This window comes from Lissotriton helveticus, chromosome 4_1 (assembly GCF_964261635.1).
Source record: "Lissotriton helveticus chromosome 4_1, aLisHel1.1, whole genome shotgun sequence".
Classification (NCBI taxonomy): Eukaryota; Metazoa; Chordata; class Amphibia; order Caudata; family Salamandridae; genus Lissotriton; species Lissotriton helveticus.
Genome location: NC_136063.1, coordinates 1,821,719,254 through 1,821,733,301, shown reverse-complemented (window position 1 = coordinate 1,821,733,301; position 14,048 = coordinate 1,821,719,254). Strand labels below are relative to the sequence as shown.

The 14,048-nt window shown below is 50.6% G+C and overlaps 1 protein-coding gene across 4 annotated transcripts in view; it reads right to left on the bottom strand.

Moving 5' to 3' along the window:
- Positions 1–14,048, bottom strand: part of BCORL1 (BCL6 corepressor like 1) — a 916,214-nt gene that overhangs the window by 380,315 nt on the left and 521,851 nt on the right. For all 4 annotated transcript variants that reach the window (XM_078688449.1, XM_078688448.1, XM_078688450.1 and 1 more), the window contains one exon: positions 25–169. In XM_078688449.1, coding sequence (XP_078544575.1) covers positions 25–169 — 145 coding nt within the window. The remainder of the gene's footprint in view (positions 1–24; positions 170–14,048) is intronic.

Sequence of the window (14,048 nt, the reverse complement as noted above, 5' to 3'; positions counted from 1 at the left end):
TTAGCAACTTCCTTAAAGTTTTACCTTCTTCCTGGTCAAGAGGCTCAATCTTTACAGCCTTTCGACGACGGCGACGACTTTTGATGGCACCTGACTCCTTCACAGGAGGTGTGATGGACTGGCTGTTCCTCCCACTGGCTTCCTTCAGGCTGAATCGCCTCTTCCTCCGCTGTGAAAAACAGATGCATTACTTGATAAGTGACAACTTTAGACAATAAAGATGCCACAACACACAGACTACTACTGTTCAACAATAGGAGACACACAACAAGTAGTAGAGAGAACAAGGGGAGAATAAAAATTAGCCAACATTGGATAAATGCAACCCTATCACTGTTGTATGTAAAGTGGTGAACTACACCCAGCAAGACCACTGACTCATTGTCAGTGAAATTGCTCTCCCACCCTTGCAGCTCCACCAGCCTCCCCCGAGCCCCTGTACTTTCGAATGTTGGTGTTCGAGGCCTCCTCCACCCGCAGGTTTACCTGCGTCTCATCCCTGGTGGTCCAGTGGACCTCGGTCTCCTTTCTCTCGCTCCGCTTTCCTCTCCGTTTTCACTCGTTTTTACCCTCACTTTAATCTCTTTTCTGCACTCTTCTGCTTTATTCAACTTCTATTTCCTTTTATTCCTCCTTTATTCCTCCTTTCCCTTTCCCGTCCGTTTTCCCTGCTGCTGCTGCCCACGCGGCCCCTCCCCCCAGCACGACCAGCCCAATCCAGCTCCCCTCCCCGCCTCTTAGCTGCCCAGCCGCCCGACTCATACTTAATGGTGGCCGCGCGCATCGGGCACGCCAAAGGCAAGCCCTTCTGCGCCAGTCCACGACCCGACCAGCGCCAAGAACGCTGGACCTCCGCCCCGCCAATGCTACGACCCAGCAGAACTCCACGCACTCAATCCAGGCGCAACAACAACTGCAAGCTAGCATCACCAGCTGACACCCACGGACCCTTCAGCTGTCACCGCTGCTGACACACCCACAGCACTGCCAGGAACACGGACCCAGCACAACCCGACCGCAAGCACACGCTCAAACCGAAGACCCTGCAATGCATCCTCCTAAACGTCAGATCACTCCACAAAGACGCCACGGACCTCCTCGACAGCACCAACCCGGACGTAGCAATCCTCACCAAAACCTTGACCAACACCACCTTGGGACCGGACATCACCATTCCCCAAGGATACAAGATCTCCATGACAGACCGCCACACCCGCCAGGGAGGAGGAATCACCATCGTCCACAAATCCAGCCTCCGCCTGAGCACACTCCCTGACGAGCCCACAGACCTGATGGAACACATGCACTTCAAGATACAGCCAGCCCTACCATCACCCTCTGGGGAACCCTCATATATGGACCCCCCTGGACCTTTCACTGACTCCATCACGAACATCATCTCCCCGCATGCCATCGCATCCACCAACTACACCCTGCTGGGAGACCTCAACTTCCATCTCAGCAACCAAGTAGACCCCAACACTGACGCCCAAACTCTACACAAATGGATCCCCGACAGAATCAACACCATAGCCCCCCTCAAGAAGAACAACAATGCACACGCCAAGAAGGCCAGATGGTTTACCCCCTACCTCCAAGAGTCCAGGCACACCTGCCGCCGCCTTGAGAAGACCTGAAGGAACGCCAAATCCACAGAAACCCACAACAACTTCAAAGCAGCCACCACCGCCCACCACCAGCTCATCAGAAACACGAGGAAAGCTGCAATTTAAGACAGAATCTCCACACAAGCACACAACAGCAAAGAACTCTTCAACATCATCAAGGAGTTCACGCCACACCGTCAACCGCTCCCTGGCGAACGCCTCCTTCCCCGACGACTGGATACACGCCAAGATCAACCCCCTTCTGAAGAAGCCCTCGGCGGAACCCACCGACCTAAAAAACTACAGACCCATCTCCCTGCTCCCGTTCCCAGCGAAAGTAATGGAGAAAGCCACCCACACCTCCATCGAGGAACACTACATCCTCGACCCGTCGCAAACCGGCTTCAGAAAAAAATACAGCACAGAAACTGCTCTCCTCGCCGCAACAGACAACATCCGCTCCCTACTGGACAAAGGAGAAACTGTAGCCCTCATACTCCTCAACCTCTCAGTGGCCTTCGACACGGTATTCCCCCGCACCCTAATACGCAGACTCCACGAACCAAGTATCGGGACAAGGCCCTCAACTGGTTCTACTCTCCTCTTAGGCAGAACGCAGAGGGACCCTACACCAACCACCTACGGCGCCCACCAGGGGTCCTTCCTCAGCAGACGATACCCAACTCATTCTCTCCCTGTCCAACGAAGCCAACGCAGCCAAACACAACTTCCAAGAAGGCATGGAAGATGTCACCAAATGGATGTACTCATCATGGCCCACACCCCGACGCCTGGAACTACACCCGGTGGCCCCCTGCCCTCGGCAGCCCACGCCGCCACGGACCACGAACGCAACAATGGAAGCATCCTAGACTCCGAGCTCAAAATGGACCACCAGATCACATCCTCCTGCTTCCACATCCTCCGCCTCCTATGTAAGACCTTCAAATGGATCCCCCTCAAGCACAGAAAAACCATCACCCACGCCCTCGTCACCAGCAGACTCGACTACGGAAACGCACTGTACGCCGGAATAAGCAAAAACCTCACCCGCAAGCTACAAAACATCCAGAATGCTGCCGCAAGACTGGTCCTCAACTTACCACGACACTGTCACATCTCCCAACACCTGCGCACACTCCACTGGATCCCCATTGAGGCAAGAATCACCTTCAAGATCCTCACCCACGCACAAAAAGCCCTCCACAACACCGGACCAGCATACCTCAACAGCCGAATCAACTTCCATGCACCCCAAAGAACCCTACGATCAGCCCAGCTCTCCTACGCCGTGGTTCCCTGCGCCAAAAAGACCAGATCAGGAGGCCACTCCTTCTCCTTCTCCTTCCTCGCGGCCAGTGCATGGAGTGCCCAATTGCTCCACCTCAGGAAGACATCACTCCCCATCTTCACGAGAAACCTCAAAACCTGGCTCTTCGACAGACCCCCTCCTTGATGGACTGGAACCTGCACGCCCCCTTTCCCCCCCAGGCTTTGAGACCCTTACGGGTGAGTAGTCACGCTTAACAAACCCATGATTGATTGAAACATATTTTATTGTATTTTTTTTTCTTTGTGGAGTGCCATATGCCGCTAATTGGTTACCTTAAGTCAAACAGGGAAAGATAAGCCATGCAAACCTCATCTAGCTGGCTGGAGCACAAATTCTATGAACACATTTAGAGGGCACTTACAAAGGCTACTCTCGGACAGTTCCGGCGTGTTTCAGCAGGCAACAGCAGTATTGCTGATGTCTCACCATTGAATAGCGCTTATTTTGGTTCAATTTGCTCACCAACCAAGGCAGTCTTGTCTACACATGGAAGTGAATTAGACACACAGTAGACCTTTGTTAACTGACTTTCTCAGGGCGTTGTGAGGTCTTAGATTACTAGATTTTTACTTACGCCTTAGCCTAGTCAGCACAAACACTTTCCAGTCAAAAAACGTAACTCATTCAACAAGAAGAAGTTCCAAAAGTCGACATCGGGTTCATTATTTCCTGGACTTTATACTCAAATATTTAAACAAATTATAGATTTGGTTTTTATACCGTGTCAACACATAACACAAACAAGTAGCTTGAGGCTGCATGGAACCTGAACAATTATCAAAATAGATTTGTTGTGTTAACATAAGCACAGAAGGTAATGATGCACTGAATACAATGTCATTGCCCTGAAAATAATGTTGGAAGAGACACTGGAGAAACTACCTACGTTGAGAGTATCCAAAGTTGGGGAAAATGCAAATTGGGGTTTGGTAACCATTAGCACCGTGATTTTAAGATGGCAGAGTGGGATGCTGTTAAGTTCTCCCAGCTTGGGCATTGCAGGCTTTAGGATTTAGGCCGTTTTTTGTTTGCACTGACTCGCTGATGGAGCAAACATCATTTAATAAGAAAACCCAAAAGAAATGCAAGCTCCTTTTCACCCTACTAAGGGGCGCCAGGGCCTCATCACAATCTTAATATGGTAAACTGGACACCTGATGCTTTTTGGTTGAGGTCCCACATCTGCCACACTCTACATCAGGCTTATGGTATTCATCAGGTATACATTATAGGCCATCAGAGCCTGCTCTAAGCAAAAGAAAGTAAGCTACTTTCCTGTAAGTGTAGTTCATCAGTATTGGAATCTTTCATAGATTCACATGCTTGAATCATTCACTGCCATCGAGATGGGAGTTCCATGATACCTTAGAAAACTAGTACAATGCTAGGTATAGACTGGAAAGGCCCCTTCAGTTTAGTAACATTTCCTAGTTGTATAAAAAAACAAAACTAAACTTAAGCTCTAACCAATCATGTTGCACCACCCTTTGCAACACTCCTGTGACAAGCTCCAATTCCTCAGATTTTCAGAGCAGGAGTGTAAATAAACACTCAATGAGAGAGAAGTTGAACTTCCCGGGATGTGGGGGGGGGTCACATGTGAATCTATGAAATATTCCAACACTGGAGAAGGATTAGTTACTTACCTGTAATCCTAGTTCTCATCCAGGGGTATACTCATCAAAGTCATAATCTATGAATAATCCCCGCCCATGTGCGGGATCCCGGAGCACATGAGAAAATACATATATAGAAATATATATGCATATGTGAAAACATATATACATGCAGCCTAAAATATTTCTAGAATGACCAGAATGCTGAAATTACATAGGTTTGTATAGTAGCACCCATGCTCTCCCAACCCCTAAGGAAGAAAGAGAGCAGTAAACATTTGTCATACCGCCGGAATCAGAGGCAGGGGAGGAAAGGCGTAGAGCAATGTCTGAGACCAGCTGATCAAAAGAGCATTTCCCCGGGATCCTTGTTGGGGATATCTGGACGCGAACACGGGGCATTTTGTGTTTGCAGCGTCTGCAAACAAATCTATGTCTGGTACTCCCCATTGCCGAAACACCTCTTGCGTGACCTCTTCGTTGAGCACCCAGTTGTGCGCGCTTCTACGCAGTCTCTGCTTAGGCTGTCCGCACGAACATTTAGGGTTCCTGGCAAGTGAACTGCCATGATGGAGAGGCCCCTCGCCAGAAGCCAGTGCCAGATGGCTTGGGCTTCCAGAGACAGAACTCGTGACCTTGTGCCTCCCTGCTTGTTCCGATAGAACATTGTTGTTGTGTTGTCTGTCTGAACTTGAATGTGGCTGGTGCTTAGAGACGGGTAGAGGGACTTGAGCGCCAGGTAGACAGCCTGGAGCTCCAGAAAACTGATTTGGTAGCCTCTTTCCACTTCGGACCAGAGACCCTGAACTTGAAGCTGGTCCATATTGTAATTGTAATTTATATAGCGCCTTATCACCAACGGTCTCTAAGCATATGACCACCCCAGCCGTGCATCGAGGCATCCGTGACCACGGTCTATGATGGAGGCGTTTGATGGAACGGGACTCCCCGCAGACAATGAGAGCATTTCATCCACCATCTGATGGAGTCTCTAGCACTTTGGTTGAGAGAGACCTGATCCTCTCTGAGACCATTGGCCCTCTAGGGCCTGCTGCAGAGGCCTCATGTGAAGGCGTGCATTGGGCACGATGTAGATGCAAGAGGCCATCGATCCCAGAAGAGAAGATACTTGTCTGGCTGTGGGACTTTGAGAGTCTAGCAGGATGCGGCACTTCAGGAGCATTGATGACAACCTCTCCTCTGAAGGACACACGCTTGCCTTTACGGAGTCCAAGGAGGCGCCCAGGTAGTGTATTCGCTGGGTGGGGTTTAGTACTGACTTCTTGAAGTTGACCTGCAACCCCAAGGAATGCATCAGACTGAGACAGTACGTTAGATGTTTCTGAAGCAGGACAGGCGTGGAGCTTTTCAGAAGCCAATCGTCTAGATAGGGATAGATGAAGATTTTCCGCCTGCGAAGGAAGGCAGCCACCACCGCCATGCACTTGGAGAATGTCCGTGGGGCAAACTTGAGGCCGAACAGAACCACTCGATGCTGGTAGTGGCAACGGTCTATTTGAAACCTAAGGAATTTCTGGTGCTGTACTGAGACGGGTATGTGAAAGTATGCGTCCTGCATGTCGATGGCACACATCCAGTCTCCCTGTCGAAGGTGTGGAATAATCTGGTGCAGAGCTAGCATGCAAGATTTTTCTTTTCTGATGAACCTGTTCAGTAGACATAGATCGAGGATAGGTCTGTACTCTTTGCCCACTCCTCGTTTTTGGACTAGAAAGTATCGGGAGTATACTCCTTGATTCCTTCGCATGGGAGGGACCTCCTCTATGGCCTTCTTCATGAGGAGGGTAGAGACTTCGTCCTTCAACAGCTGAATTTGAAGACGAGAAAATTACCTGAGTTGAGGGAACACTTGCGGAGGAGGCGACTTGAACCTCAGCAAGTCACCATGTTGCACAATACTCAGCACCCACTTGTCCTTTGTTATGGATTTCCACTCTTCCAGGTGGCCAGCTACACTCCCTCCCACCGGAGTGGCGAACAGTTGAGGAGGAAGCAACAACTCAAGGCTTTGGAGGCTGTTTTAAGATGGACTGTTGTTTGTTGTTATTTCCTCTGCTTCTACCAGGGCGTCTCTGCTGAAATTGAGACCGTTGCTGTGTTTGCGATGACCACTGAGTGGTTTGAACCCCTTGTTGGAACGATCGCTTGTCGCCTTGACGGAAGCGCTTTTTTAACTCTTTGCGTTTCTCCAATCCCACAGCTTTAACCGTGTCCATCTCCGCCTTCATTTTAGTCATCTCGTTGTCGGCGTGAGACCCAAACAGAGATGACCAGGCTCTCAGGCGTGGGGTGAGTGGTCAAGAAGGCGGGATCATCCGGTGCCGGACGATGACGCCTAGTGATGTTCTTATCCACCGGTGTACCCAAGAGGACTTCGGTAAGGGCCTCATTGAAAGGGAGCAGCAGCTCAGACGACATAGATGCCGTCTGGTGCACCACCGTAAGAAGGTTGGTCTTAAGGGCCACCATAGGGAGGTCGAGATGGAGAGCCTCCGCAGCGTGCCGCAGCACCATAGTATAAAAAGCACCTTCCTCCATAGTAGGCGGAGACGAGGCAAACCCCAGGTCAGAAGACATATCAAGTTCACCCACCTCTTGAAGGTCATCCAACCAATCCTGCTCGGAGTCACACTGCCGCGCAAGAGGGTCCACAGAGCCATCCCAGTCGTCGTCCGGCTCCAAGGTAGAAGTAGCCAGCCGCGGTGGTAGGGCCAGGCCCGGAGACGGGGTCAGCAGTGCCGGAGCTGCATCCCAACGTGGATCCCAGGCCGGAACAAAATGGTCCGGGAACCGGGCGGGATAAATGGCACCCAGTGCGGCGCATGTGGCGTCGCTGGGGCCGGAGCCAGCGGCGCTGCACCTTGTGGCGCTGGGGCCAGAGCCGAGAGTGCTGGATCCAGTAGCTCCGGGGCTGGCGCCAGAGGCAGTGCCGCCGGGCCAACAGGATCTGGACACGGGACCGCTGGGCCCGAAGGCGCACCGCCGGGAGCCCGGGCCTGTAAAGGCGGTCCAAGGCACCAAGGAACTCTTGCACCTGTTCGGGAATCGCCGACGGACCCGGGTATAGCGGGTAGGTCGCGGGGTTCGCAGGCTCCAGAGGAGCCACAGGGGCGGAGCCCCTGTCCCCTAAGTCCTCCTCTGGGAGGGGCGCCGGTAGTGGCACCAGCAGGGCCGCACCGGAGCCGCATCCCAACATGGATCACAGGCCGGAACAAAATGGTCCGGGAACCGGGGCAGGAGCGGGATAAACGGCACCCAGTGCGGTACCTGTGGCGGAGCCAGGGGCGTCGCTGGGGCCGGAGCCAGCGGCACTGCACCTTGTGTCACTGGGGCCGGAGCCGAGGGCGCTGGATCCAGTGGCTCTGGGGCTGGCGCCAGAGGCGGTGCCGCCTGGCCAACAGGATCTGGACACGGGACCGCAGGACCCGAAGGCACGCCCCAAGTACGCCTCCGGGGAGCGACGGGGGGATGTCGGGGAGTGAACACGCTTCTTCGACTTCTTTTATGGCAATGCTTTCCGGAATCTGAAGGAGAAGACTTAGAGTCCGAGGAGCGACGGTTCCGGTCCAGCGAGCAGTCCCGCGAACAGCCCCTAGACCCGGAGCGGAGGTGAGAGGAATGCCGGACCTCCAGCAACTTCCGACACCGCTCCTACCTCAAGGCCTTCGGTGCCATGGCGCGGCAGTCCCGACAATCCCAGGTGTCATGGTCATGCTCCAGGCAGTAGAAGCAGACATCATGGGGGTCCGCCACTGACATATTACGGTGGCACAACCCGCAAGACTTAAAGCCAGGCATCCCTGCGTGCACCAAGACAAGAAAAGTGGTTGAAAAATGACCGAGGTACATGCTCAATCCGGATCTCTGCTTTCGGCGCGGAAAAAGAAAGTACTGATGTCAGCGCGCATGGGAGGCAGGACGCCACCTACTGGCGCGCAGAGGTGCTGCTAAGCAGAAACATTTTCCGGATCCAGCCTGACGCCTGGGGATATTCTAAGGAAAGGAATCTATCACTAACGTGTCTCTTTCAGATAGGAGAATTACAGACAGCGCATCAGGCTGCTAATCCCACAGGAACCCCACCCTACAGAGAAATCAAAAGGATTATCCTCAAACGTTTAGGGTATGACCAAGAGTACTATTGGTTAAAGTTTCGTAAAGAAAAATGGATGCCTCAGGATAATCCCAGGACTCTTTTCTATAGGGTACAGACCTTGGCACTAGGTTGTTGCAACACAATACGTCCACAATAGAGGAAGTCGTGGACAAAGTGTTTCTGGAGCAACTCCTGGGTGGACTCCCGAATCCAACTAGAGCCTGGGTTAAACAACATCCAAACCTAACCATAAGCAGTACCATAGATCTGGCCTGTGCATATCATAAAGCTGTGGATGTTAGGGCCTCACGACTTAGGATGCCAACACCTATGGCTTTGTGCTGGTGATTTTGAGCCTCGACTCCTGTTAATTCCCCCCTTAGGCCCCCTGCTGGCTTTCTATACGACTTCCCCGTAGAAAGATCAGACAAGGTCCACAATGTTCCCATTGTGCTAAGTGGGCCACATCGCCCGTAGTTGTCCCTCAAAATATAACTACGGTGAACTGATGGAAGTGGGGTATACCCGAGGGCAGGTTTTATGGGCTGGAGGGAGCCCGGAATGACTCTCTGAGTCAAAGAAAAGGCTACAAATGTTTCGGTGGATTCGCGATGTTGTCATTCCATTATTAGTAGCGAAAGAGTTAAGCCACATCAGTGGTGTCCTGCTGAAACAATGGATATAACACATGTCAATGGGGGCTGCAAGACATACCCCGTTGTTATGGTTGACATAGAATGGGGAGGGAGAAAAGAAAACATTCGAGTGGGAGGGATTCCCCAACTGGTGGAGGAAACGATTGTGGGGACAGACTACGAGAACTTTCCCAGACTGTTGTCAGCTGCAGTGGAAACGAAGAATGGGGGTGACTGGCTGCATGACGCCCCCTTTTCTAGGGACGATGTGACGGGCAGTAGATATAAAGAGAAGAAGAAGCGTAGAGAAAAACATCGAGTAAGAAGTCAACCTGTCTGAATGGGCTATCTAACCCTCCATCCATTCCCTCCGCTACAGGTGGCGATCAGTACGTCCAACGCAACTTCAGGGCTGTTCAAACAGAGGACCCCAACTTAGACATCGTCCGGGCTCAGCCTGTATTGGAAGAGGACAGACAGGTAGGACCTTATGTAATGAAGGGTTTATTGTATAGGAGGATAAGAAAACACACAGAAACCATCTCCCAGCTGTTGGTCCCCCTCCCGTTCATGGAACAGGTCTTACATTTGGGCTCATGGGCAGGCGGGAAGAGGGCATTGTGGGAGGGGAAAAAAACAAGGAATACCTCCTACGACGGTTTTACTGGCCTGGGGTGTTCTCAGATATAAGACAATTTTGTTCTGCATGCCCCCAGTGTCAACGAGTAAATCCCCCCCATGTGCCAAAGGCTCCCTTACATCCCTTACACCCATTACCCATAATCGACGTCCCCTTCTCCCCGGTGGGGATGGACACGGTGGGTCCTTTGCTTACATCAGCCCAGGGTTATCAATATAGCTTGGTATTGGTGGACTACGCCACCCGATATCCAGAAGCGATTCCTCATAAAAGCATGACGACAGCCGCAGTTGCACAGGCCATAATTGGGTATTTTGTAGGTGGGGTTTCCACGAGAAATCCTGACGGACCAGGGTACCCCCTTTATGTCCAAATTATTGGCTCAGATCTGTAAAGTACTTGGAGTACAATGGATCCGTACATCTGTCTATCACCTTCAAATAGACGCTTTGGTAGAACTATACAACCATACGATTAAAACCATCCTGAAGAAGACTATCTCCGACTGAAGGAAGGATTGGGATAAACACCTTCCACTGACTTTACTTACAATCCGTACTCACGTCCAGTCCTCAACGGGATATAGCCCCTTCGAACTAGTGTTCAAAAGAAAGGCCAGGACTCTCTTAGACATGGCTGCTGAGAGGTGGGAAGAGGAGGAGGATGAGGTGCTAGACCTACTGAATTATGCTGCAACACTAAGGGAGAAGGTGACTACTTTGTGGGAAAATGTCCGACAGCAGCTCAAAGCCAACAGAAAAGTAGTTATGACCACTCTATCAAAGTGAGGGACTTCCAGGTGGGCAACAAGGTCCTGATTCTCCTTCCATCCTCTGAGAACAAGCTACTAGCTGGATGGCAGGGTCCTTTTTCGATATTGGCACATGTTACTCCTATTACATACAGGGTGCCCGTACGCCACGCCAGTAGGGTAGGACAAATATATCATGTGAACCTGCTAAAAAAGTGGGTAGAGAGGGACGACTTGATGAAAACATCCTCTTCTGCTCTGGTAGTAACTGATTCACAACCCTTGACTATTTATTTTCCCCTGAAAGACTCAACAGATGCAGAGAACCTAGTACAAATGGTTCCCTGATTTTCAATGGAACAACAGACAACCCTTATGGGATTGGTCTCAGAATACCGAGATGTATTTTTTAAACAGCCCGGAAAGACCAGCCTCCTGAAAATGAGATAAGGACAAAAGGAGTGACACCTATTAGAATACGCCCCTATAGGATTCCTTGAGCCAGACGGAAGGCAGTAGAGACAGAGGTCGAAACAATGTTAAGCGATGGAATCATTGAACCGTCACACAGTGCTTGGTGTTCCCCTCAAATGGAACACTCAGATTTTGTATAGACTTTTAGCAACTAAACGGAGTATCCCATTTTGACACCTACCCCATGCCAAGGGTTGATGAACTCATCGAAAACTAGGAACAGCCGCTATCTGACTACCCTTGATCTAACCAAAGGATACTGGCAGATTCCCCTGACTCGAACGGTACATGAGAAGACTGCCATTTCCACATCCTCAGGGTTGTACTAGTTTAGGGTTCTAACCTTTGGTCTCCATGATGCCCCAGCCACCTTCCAACGATTGATGGATCTAAAACTGAAAGAACATCACAAATACGCTGCTGCATATTTGGACGATATTGTGATATTCAGTCAGAACTGGGAACTCCATTTGGTCCATATCAAAGCAATTTTGGAAACCCTACGGAGTGCGGGTTTGACTGCAAACCCTGGGAAATGCACTTTGGCTTGAGCTTCATCCAGTACCTGGGGTGTCGGATACAGGAGGGTCTGATATGCCCCCCAGTAGATACGGTTGAAGCTATCCATAAACTCAGCCGCCCCACTATGAAGATGGAAATCAGAGTCTTTTTAGGACTGGTGGGCTATTTTTGCCATTTCATTCCTCATTTCTCCGAGGTGGGTGCTCCCCTGATGGATCTACTTACGAAAACACACCATCCGTACTCAAAGACTAGTAGTTTCTTCATCAGTGAAGTTTCGACGCCTTTGAAGAACTGTTGTGTGGGGAACAAGTGTTAGCCTGCCCGGATATCACAGAACAATTTGTGCTACAAACAATGCTTCAGATAGGAGTTCGGGGTCAGTGCGATCCCAATTACGGGACTCAAGGTCGTTATGTCCTGCAGCCTTCCTGAGTAGAAAACCCTTGCCCCAGGAATCCCCCTATTCCACCATAGAGAAGGAATGCCTTGCCATTTAGTGGGCCGTCCAAGCCTTCCAGTACGATCTACTGGGCTGTACCTTCTTGCTTTATACCAATCATGCTCCCTTGGTACGACTGGAGCAACACAAGGATACCAATGGGTGCATTCTGAGATGGTTTCTAGCTCTACAACCTTTCTCCTTCCAGGTCCATCATTTACCGGGGAGGATGCAGGGTAACATGGATTTCCTTTCTCGCTCCACTGAGGTTTCATGGCCCGATCAGCCATGCCTGGTTGGGGAGTAGGGCACTCCAGAACCTTGCTTGCTGGTTTCGTCATCACGTGATCTAGCTGCACTTTCGGCTCCGGGGGAGGAAAGCGGGTCGTCAGCAGCAGATAAAGGAGTGAGGCGATGAGTTCAGAAGCGAGAAGAGGAGCAACGGACAAAGGACGGGGAGAACCAGAGGAAGCAGAAGAGGACGTCGGTTGCGGGAGTGGCAGAGAAAGAGTGGTTCCACAACTGAAGACGTTGGACTCAGGCGGGGTGCCAGGACGAGAGAACACCAGGAGCTGGGATTGTCAGCGGGAAAGCGTGGCGGACGAGGCAGCTGTGGCTCTGTTATCGAGCCACGGCTTCAGGCAAGTGTTGTGGAACTCTATGTGTTGTGTGAGCCAGTGAGTCTGGTCTCCAGGGCATGTAATGGGGCTGTGAGGGTGAAAGGCAAAAATAGTAGGAAAGTCCTGGGAGTAGGACATTTTTGGTGCACTGGGGGAGGGTGGGTGGCCGTCTTGTTTGGCAGTAAAGAAACTAACAGCAACATCCTATTCTGGAACCCTCTGCCTGCACACAAAATGGGGTAATTTAGCACAGGTATCAACCACTTCCTGCCCTTTTCTTTTCGTGTCACGATAGCTGCGGTGACGTGGTGAAGGGCTAGCCTCCCCTCTAAGGGACAGGGAAACTAACAGCATGTGGGTTTCTTTCCCCGAGGGCATCCCACTCCAGAAGATAGTGCAACCCTATTGCTACGCCAGTGACCAAACTGCAAGTGGAAGCAAGACAGGAAGACAGGAAAGACTTGAGAGGACTATTGTCCAGGCCACTTACCCCACATATTGTTCAATACAACACTGCCATAGAAACCCCCCCTGGCCTACTTTCTCATCCTGTAACAGGCTCACTGGCAAATAACGCTGTTAAAGTAGGCATAGTTCTAGTAGAATGAGCACACACCATTGCCTGCAACTGCACGCTAGCTTTCTGGTGACTGAATTGAATGGTGTTAGATAGCCATTGAGCTATGCTTTGATAGAGGATAGCCTTTCCTCGGAGCGCTGTATACTACAAAAAGGTGGTTAAATTTGTGAAAGTGTTTTTTTTTGTGTAGGTAGAACTTTAGGCACCTTTTTACTGGCATCTTAGGGTCTGGGAAAAAAGTTTTCAAAATCACTGGTTCATTGAGGTGAAAGTCTGATGGAACTTTTCAAATACATTTTGGGTTTGTTTCGAAGAATTACCCTATCGTTCCTGAATTGCAAGAAAGGCTTCTGAATGGTAAAAGCCTGTATCTCACCGACTCGTCTTGCTGACGTTAAAGCCAAGAGACAAGATATTTTCCAGGACAAAAATTAAATATCCATTTTGTGGATGGGTTCAAAACAGCCTTTCATTAGTTGAGAAAGTACAGTGTTCAATTGCCAAACTGGTGGAGAACGCCTCACTGGCTGAAAGACCCTAAATAATCTGTTGAGGAATTGTTTGCGGAGTCTGCTAGACCATAATGATGGTGATGTTGCTTATCTTCAGAAGCAGGAAATGGCTGCCAAGTGAACCTTAATGGATGTATGAGCAAGACTCGATTTTGCCAGATGCAAAAGATAAGGAAGGATTTCTTCCATTGTAGATGAA